Source organism: Anopheles cruzii, unplaced genomic scaffold (genome assembly GCF_943734635.1).
Source record: "Anopheles cruzii unplaced genomic scaffold, idAnoCruzAS_RS32_06 scaffold00633_ctg1, whole genome shotgun sequence".
NCBI classification, from domain to species: Eukaryota; Metazoa; Arthropoda; class Insecta; order Diptera; family Culicidae; genus Anopheles; species Anopheles cruzii.
The window spans coordinates 1-8,672 of record NW_026454225.1 but is presented as its reverse complement, the minus strand read 5'-3'; the positions used below and the strand labels follow the sequence as shown (position 1 = coordinate 8,672).

General features: G+C 52.1%; 3 protein-coding genes across 3 annotated transcripts; all 3 read right to left on the bottom strand.

Moving 5' to 3' along the window:
* Positions 1–2,056: 2,056 nt before the first annotated feature.
* LOC128276151 (uncharacterized) lies at positions 2,057–3,480 on the bottom strand. Its single transcript, XM_053014618.1, has 2 exons — positions 2,388–3,480; positions 2,057–2,308 (listed from the first exon to the last, which is right to left on the bottom strand). Exons 1-2 carry the CDS (start codon positions 3,478–3,480, stop codon positions 2,115–2,117), a joined length of 1,287 nt encoding a protein of 428 aa, XP_052870578.1. The 3' UTR covers positions 2,057–2,114.
* A 720-nt stretch (positions 3,481–4,200) lies between these two features.
* Positions 4,201–5,638, bottom strand: LOC128276150 (uncharacterized). Its single transcript, XM_053014617.1, has 2 exons — positions 4,514–5,638; positions 4,201–4,447 (listed from the first exon to the last, which is right to left on the bottom strand). The coding sequence occupies exons 1-2, from the start codon at positions 5,604–5,606 to the stop codon at positions 4,254–4,256; spliced, it is 1,287 nt and encodes a 428-aa protein (XP_052870577.1). The 5' UTR covers positions 5,607–5,638; the 3' UTR covers positions 4,201–4,253.
* A 1,620-nt stretch (positions 5,639–7,258) lies between these two features.
* On the bottom strand, positions 7,259–8,669 carry LOC128276153 (CCR4-NOT transcription complex subunit 1-like; the record flags this gene model as incomplete). The annotated part of the gene is made up of 5 exons (XM_053014619.1): positions 7,259–7,607; positions 7,678–7,826; positions 7,905–8,115; positions 8,187–8,428; positions 8,520–8,669. Coding segments are annotated over 5 exons (846 nt in total), but the record flags the coding sequence as incomplete, so codon positions are not given.
* Between the last annotated feature and the right edge of the window lie 3 nt (positions 8,670–8,672).

Sequence of the window (8,672 nt, the reverse complement as noted above, 5' to 3'; positions counted from 1 at the left end):
GCAGTTTCGTCACTGGCCGGGAACTGATTATGCATGCAGTTTTCGATCGGTGCAAGTGAATTTGGAGTTTTCAGACACTTGGAAGAATTATTTACGATACTTAAAGGCAAAACCTGAACCACTGGGGAAGTGTCCAGTGCCAGGGGTACCGGGGGAAAGCGAAATCGAAAGAAATGCGAAAAAGTTTTCCCGAACCGCAGAAGCATTACGAAAAACGCCTGCCCGTAGGCAATCTGCGTAGCACCGTACAGAAAACCGAAGATGGTCGACTAAGCCTACTTTAAGCCACATTTGTTGCCGTTTGACATCACAGAGGTTGGAACATCATAAATTTTAATGTAACTTATCAAACCCACATTTTCACCCTACACCCTTTGGAACGTTACGCACGTGAGCCTGTGGCTTAAGGAAGATTGACACTCCGAGCGCAAGAAAGTTTGAAAACTCGGTCCTTACTAATAAACGTTCAACAATTCTCGCGATTCCTTCATTCATGAATCCGTTTCGTAATAGTTAGGCCCGACTTGATATCATGTTTTACAAAGAGGCATATCCTTAACACCACCGTCCTTTGCAGCCTCCCTAATTGTGGGCTTATCAACGAACAGTGTCATTTCCCGCCCGACACAAGGCACGAGAGCCCGCGTGCAGCAGAAGGAGCCCGGCACATAATGGACGGTTTGCGCAAAACGTCTTACACGCGAGAGGACCTCTTTGGTGGTATTGGTAGCCGCAGCCCGGTGTACTCCAACCTGCAGCACCTGAGGCACCGAGCACTACAATGTTGCCTTTTCCCCTTGGACTGCGCTGCTTGAACCGTAAAGGCAGGGAAAAGTAACGTCAAGTACATCAGGGGGCATACATTAATAGAGCAGCAGCAGCAGCACTGCAGAACCTCGCTTTCCCAGAGTGATAAAAAGAGAGAGAAAGAGCGAACGAGAGGGCTACATCGGGCACCGTGGTGGTTCGCAGGTTGTGGTAGTAAAAATCGATATATCCTTCCAAAAATAGGCCGCCTCACTGAGCGCACAAGGAAAGTTCGTTGGGAGGGCACCGTTGCTGTGGCAACGGCAACGACATACGGGCTCAAGGCTGAAGCATAAGCTGCCATCTTTCGCTCGCCCTCTGTCGCTCTTTCTCACTCACGCCTCGAGCTTCTTAAGATTGTTCGAGAAGAGAAGAAAATGCGCCAAGAAAGCTTTCGAAACACGGAGCACTGCTAACGGCGCTCCGACAGGACGTGCCGAATGGAACGCAACACAAAACTTTTCCGCAATTCCAAGCTTCATATTTCTCGGTACGTGCACCGAGGTTGCGATAACTAAACTTTAAAAAAATATCCAATGAGGCCATTACAGAGGTACATTAATTTTTTGCGCCTTTCTGACTCCGATGTTTTGGCCCACCACTGTGCCATCAGCAGGGCGCACCTTTGTACGCACACGCACGCGAACAAATTAGGCAGTGTTGAAGTCCTTCCGAACACCGCAATAGACCCAGCTCAGAAGAGAACGTTCCAGAACGGTCCGTTTTGGAGCACAACACGCGACCACAAAAACCACACCTTGCCGGTGGGGTGTCCAATATGGCCACTCGACCAACGAGTATCCTACACCGGTCACTTTTTTTGAACATTTTAATCCTCGTCCGGTGGAGACGCCAGGTGGCCCGTGAAAGTAGATTGGAGCATTGCGTGAATTTCACAGCCCCTTCTTTATACTGGGAGTTACCGGAGGAAAATGCCACACCAATCGTTCTGAGGCACACTCCACAATGTTAGACATGGCACGGACCACCAGTGGAGTGGCCAGCCACAATCTGTTAAATTTTAAACAAATGTTGAATCCCCGATTCGTTCTATTTCATAACGTGGTTATGGTGACAAAATAAGACGCTTTAATCCAAATGTACATAAGAACACCTCGTGCTGTTTACCTAACTTGACCTCGAGCTAACCGAAAATGCTCGGGCCAGTAACAACATTAAATTTCTTTTTTAGGGGAGTAACATTTTCAAGATAACTTCAAAACCTCCCCCCATTACTTATGGTCTTTGCACGACCCCGTCTCGATTTGTTGTAACAAAAGGCAAAGGGCAACATCCAGCTTTGCTGTTTAATCGATGTAACCACGGGCGAAGAGACTTTGCAGTATTGGTACCACCGACCGCCGATACACCGCCCCGTTGTACTGAATGTCCCGCAGGCGTTCCACCTGCTTCTTGTCGAAGAATGCATCGAAGCTGATGTCCACATTGTCGGAGCGTTCCATCAGGATAATCGGGAGCAGACTGATGGCACACACAAGTCCTAGAATCGCCCCAGCCCCGGAAGGTGTTAGTTTCAGAGCGTTTAGTGTTACTTCTGAGCGCACCCGAGATGAACCTACCGAAAAACTCGTGCCGTTTGTACTCTTCCTTGATCGTTTCCAGCGTTGGTACGGTGCCGGGGTACTTGCCACGGTCGAGCGCTTGACACAGGTTGCGGTGGTAGAGCTGCTGCAGCTCTTCGATGCGATTTTGGCGCACCTCGAACCGGGGACAGTTGTAGAGCGAGTACACCAGATCCAGTCCCGGGCTTCCGTAGCACGACAGTTGATAGTCGACAAACATCACCTCGCGCACCACATCGGTGTCCGCCGCCGCCGCCGTGGCCTCGTACCGAAACATCATGTTGTTGCTCCAAAGATCGCCATGGTTAAGGACGCGCACCTTGGTGGCCGGGTTGGTCGGATCGACGCAGTCGGCCATGCGTCGTTTGAACGACGGCAGTAAGCCCCTCAATTTCTCCACGATGGCCGCGTCCAGTTCGGACCAACCGGCAGACACCTGGATAAACTTTTCCAGACCGTCCTGGAACACGGCAAATATCCGGTAGTCTTCGAGGGCCACCCGCGGGTTGTAGAACCCGTACGAGTACCGGTCTCGCAGTAACCGTTCATTCGCCTCGGAACGTGCCGCGTACAGCATCGACGCGGCGTGGAACTTGGCGATCTTGCGCATCACCAACGCACAGTGCGCAAAATCGAGACCACCGGCCGTGCGATCGCACATCCGGAACCCGAGCGCCTTCAGGTCCTCGAACACGATCGTCCGCACGGGCTCGGTAGTGGCGTAGTAACACTTTGCCCCGAATCGCTCCAAGCCAGACGACGAGTCCGAGACGAGCTGCGAGAAGGCGGGCAACAGCTGTTGGAACGTTTCCGTTTCCTTGCGGAACGCATCCAGAGTGTCCAGCACGTTGCCACGATCGCCAACGTCCGGCATGCACTTGGCGAGCAGCCGCTTCTCGGCCGTGCCACCCTCGTACAGGACGCTTATCCAGAAGACGTCGCTCAGATAGTTATCGCCGGCCGACGTGGCCGGCCCGGCACTGAAACTTTCGATCCTCACCGGGTGTCCAAGGTCGTGTTCGAGTGATCGCTGGATGAGCGACTCCGTCAGGTAGCTCGGTAGCTGTTGCGCTCCGTTCGGGGTGGCCATCTTCGTTGAACTAATATCCGAAATCAGAATAATCCAAAGCCCTGCAGGCACGCGCACTGCTACTTGCGCCGCTCCAGTGCATCGTTAAACTGTCCGTCATGATTTAAAAGTGACGGCAAAAACAACAAGAAGGCCAAACAAGTGGAGATGGCTGGTGGCCGGTGGCTCAGCCACTCATATCTACGATGGGCGCGTGCCACGATGATGATAAGCACAATTCTGGACATGTTGGTGAAAACGCAGGCTCACGCTGTACCGCATTGTATCATATCGCCCGGAAGTAATCTACGGCGGAGGATAATTACCGAGTGGACCGACCGACTGTTCAGTCAACACCCGAACCGCGACTGCGGTTGGCAACCACGGAGAGCAGTACCACGATCGACTGGCCATTAGTATAGACGATCGCGTGACGCTGATGAGAAACGCTTTTGTTTTACGGCCCTGGGCCCCCTGACCGATGGCATCGCCACCCAACATGGTTGCTGATGATAGGGAGGAGCTTTAGCAAATGTCTTGTAATGTGTAGTTTGCAGCACATTAATCACGTGACTCGTCATGTCTATTTCCGTCCCAAAGAATACAAATTCTTTGGAAAACGAACAGGTTCGAGACCTATGTGATAATTTGATCCTTGATCCTCTCTTTTCTAGTTAACCGAAGATGACGGATGTTGACCACTCTGTAAATAGCATAAGGATAACTAAAACACACCAATGATCGGTTTCCGAAGTAAAAGTTTATTGAAAATGGCCTCGTCTTCCCGGTTGGCATCACTTCAACAGCCCCTTGGCATTGAGCCGATCCAACAGAGGAATGACCGATCGACGATACTTTTCGCCCGTGTACTGCATTTGACGGAGTCGATCGGCGTGCTGCTTGTCAAAGAAGGTGTCGAACGTTAACACAATGTCGTCCAAGCGTGGCAACAAAATGACCGGCAGCATCGAGAGTCCACTCAAAAGTCCTGAAACAACCAAGTGGCGACAGAGACAAAGGCGCTACTTGAAAAGCGCAAACGATTACCACTTACCGATAAACTCATGGCGATCAAACTCTCGCTGGACGTCGGCGAGTGTCGGGACCGATCCCCGATAGCCGGCCGTCTTCAGGCCATCCGCTAACGAGCGGTGATAAATCTGCAACAGCTCGCCTATGCGCTTCTCGCGCACCTCGAACCGGGAACAGTTGTAAAGACAGTACACCAGATCAAGCCCCGGGCTGCCGTAGTTGCAAATCTGGTAATCGACAAACATGACTTCCCGCACGTCGGTGTCGCTGTTAGCGTCGTCGTGCCCGTAGCGGAACATCATGTTGCTGCTCCACAGGTCACCATGGTTCAACACCTTGTACCCATCGGAAGCGGCCGCCGTGTAGCACTCCACTATACGCTGCGTGTAGACCGGGCGCAACGCTTGCAACTTGCCCAGAATGCCACGATCAAGTTCCGGCCAGCCGGGTGCCACTTCCAGGAACTTTTCCAAACCATTCGTGAACATGGCCAGTGCCGGGTTGTTGTCAAAGGTATCGCCCGTCCGGACTAGTCCGTGCGAGTAGCGTCGGGACAGATGTTCCAGTTCCTTCGGGCCACGGGCGGCGTACACCATCGAGGCCGCATGGAACAGTCCAATCTTCTTCATGATCAACTCACAATGTGCAAAATCCAGTCCACCTTTCGTCCGATCCGGCAGCCGATAGCCGAGCGTCTTCAGATCATCGAACACGATCGTTTCGGTGGGCTCGCTGGCCGCGTAGTAGCACCGCGCTCCGAACCGGATCGCTTCACTGGCACCGGCGGGTGTCACGAGCTCGGAAAAGGTGGGCAAAATCTGTCGGAACGTTTCGACCTCCTTCTCGAACAGGCACAAACTTTCGGCAAAGTCTTTTATCATTCCCACGGTTGCCATAATTTTGGCCAGCAGCCGGATCTCCTCGGTCCCGTTGTAGCGCACGGTGATCGTGAAAACATCGCTGCTGTAGTTATCACCCGGCTTGGTGGCCGACGTTCCGGAAAACTCGTCCACGTGCACCGGACGACCGGGTAGATTTTCCTCCAAAATCCGTTGCACCAGCGAGCGGTCGAAAAAGTCCGGCAAATGCTTCACCAGCGGTCCGTCGGTGGCCATTCTTCGTAAGGAGGCGTTGGACACTGTTTCGGGAGCAACTGATCCGGTATGACTGGGGCGATCCTATCAGCATCTCGGGACGGCATCAGATTGCGGTTCGCACAAACACAAACTCACCCGGCGGTCCAGACCACCCCGGAACGATAGGGTAAATTGATAACGAGCGATAGTAGCCATAACGGGGCACGATTAGAACTGGTACCAATACTGACCACCCTTAGGCACGCGGAACTTCAGCAGAAGCGCGCTCACTAGAACATTGGTTCTCATCGACCTTCCACTTGACGATGCCGTTTTCGCGCACAGCGGAGATTGGAACTGAGGCAATAGGCAAGTGTGGTCAAGGAAGTGCCGTCACAGGTGCTGTAGAATGTTGAGCGCCTGGCCACGTGCCGTTGCAGAATGTATTTGTCTTGCACTTCAAGCGTAAGATAGGTGACCTTCCGTTGCGCTTGCAGTGTAGGTTAAATATGGACACAATATAGCAGGAACCATCAACAAGGGCATCGGCAAGCGACCGAAACAAGCTTTCTCCGCGAGAGTTCAGTTCCACATTTTATTGAATGTTTTTTGGGCAAATTAAAGACAAACTAAACCTACAGCAGTTCAAGCGTTAGTTTATCGGCTGCCGAGCTCAGTCTGGTTTTCCGGTTTAGTCAAGAAATCCTTTGGCATCACCATGATGGCAGATCACCATGATTCAGCACTTTCTCCCCGTCGACGGTTTTCGCGAACGGTCAATCGGTAGCCGAGCGCCTTCAGATCACCGACCACGATCGTCTCCCGTGGTTCGTTATAGTAGCTCGCGTAGTAGCAGCCCGATATGATGGCCGAGAAGGTGGGCAACAGCAGGCGAACCTCTTCGATGCCGTTATACCGCACAGTGACCGTGAAAACATCGCTGCTGTAGTTATCCCCCGGCTTGGTGGTTCCGGTAAAGTCCTCGACACGAATTGGGTGTTGTAAGTTTTCCTCAAAATCCGTTGCACCAGCGAGCGATCGACGAAATCCGGTAACCGTTTCGCGGTGACTCCGGTTGAAGACATTGTTTCGGCATGTACTTCGGTACTGGCTTCGGCTTCGAGGTTCGTCTAATCTGATCATTCTCCAAGGGTGCTCGACACACACCCGCGGCGGGCAATGTCTAATACACTTTCAATTGATAATGTTTACGTAAATTACTTGCTCATTCAGATGCGTCAGACGAGGTCAACGAAGGAAGCGACCAAAATAGACGGCGCAACGATGGTCGTCTAAATTGATCGGTGCGGAATAAATTGGAATTGCGGAACTGAAGATTCGTTTTCCTCTTACGATGTTCCGGTTGGAACCACATTGATTTCGGACAGTCAAACGCCACACTCCCAGAGCTACTTCAAATTAATTCTATTTTTTTGTTTACAAATGATGTTACAACACAATAACTAAAAATTAGACAATGATTCACTCCAGTTCATAATGTGGTTCCGGCATCAGACGTGTGCCTAATTCCCTTGCGCCTATCTCTACACTGACTCCAGTTTTCATTTTTTTTTTCTCTCACTGCTTTGAGCTATGTACAACACTTAAAATTTGCAACCTTCATTCCCGATATTCGGACAGCCTTCGCTATGCTGTGGTGAGACTAATTTAGTAACAGGCCACAGGCCACGAATGAAAAACACACATACAAGCTGCTGAGCAATCTAAAACGTTTTACGCAGGTCACCAGTGACAGGGACGTTGTGGGTTCACCAGCGTGAAAGTTCTATACACACATACGTTGGGGTCTCCTCTTTCGTTGCCTGTGGCGGGCCACCACTTCACAGGCAACGGAAGAATTCGCATCCGAGTCCGCATGATAGGCCATCGGCGTTGTTGCGTGAGGGTTGGTATTGCTTCTGTTACCGGAAGAGGCGCACCCCCTTTTAGTTGCACTCCGCAATGTCCGACTCGACGTTCTGAATCTGCTGCTGGCTCTTGGTGTTTACCATGCACGATTTAGCGACCGACTCGAAGAGACTGAAAAAGAGCAACCGAGAACCGATTGGGGTCATCGTCATTGGGCTCTGGCTTCCTACGCCTGCCTTACCGTTCAATCTCGGGCGCACAGTGGACGAAATCGTGATCCCAGAACTTGTACAGCGGGTTCTTGATCAGCTCGATGAAGGTGATCAGCAGACCCCACGGATGCGGTCGGTTCACGATCAACCGTTCGAGCAGTACACGAGTGATTTGTTCCTGTGTTTGGAAAGAAGGGAAAGGTGTAGAATACGACGCTTAGGACTCACGGCCTTACGGACGGGCGGGTGGTCTCACCTGAATAGCTTCCGAGTTGGCCTCATCGAAGAGGTACAGAATGCAGCAGCTAAAGTAGTGCGTGTGGCTGTTCGGGTAGCGCAGCTGATTGGCGATCGCATTCAGGAAGAGGTAACGTCCCTCGGTATCGAGATCGACGGCCAGATTCTGGAAGATGTCCATATGGGCACTGTGCACGATGGTCGCCATCGTTGGGACCTGATTTTTGGATCTGAGAAAACGAACGAGTTGATCGTCACGTGCAACAATGAACCGGTACCGGGAGTCCACCAGTGGCCTTACCTGATGTGAGCGATGGCTTGCGTGCCGACGTACAGGACGAGCGCATTCATCAGCGGAATATTGTAGCGCGAACCAACATCATTCGAGATCTGCAGATTCGATCGCAGCTCGGACAGGAAGGTCACCGGGGCGCGGGCCTTCAGGTACGAGTCGAGATCCTTCTTGAAGCTGGCCGGCTGAATGGCGGCCGCATAGTTGATGGACACGCGCGGTGATCCGCCGATGTCGGTCAGCATGTCGACCTGCGAGCAGGGGAGGAAAGATTGAAAAATGAACCTTTTTGGGCCAGTTTTTGGCAGAGTAGCCAACCAGAAATCCAGAGAGCCCCCTTACCTTCAGGTTCGGTGTGAACGGATCGGGAAGGCGCATATTGCGCGGATACGGCGATAGGATCAAGTTGCGCATCTGGATGCAGTTCGGCGGGATGACGTCGCAGAACGCAAAGTGGTAATCGCACAGGAACTCCGGGAAATCGTGCAGCAACAC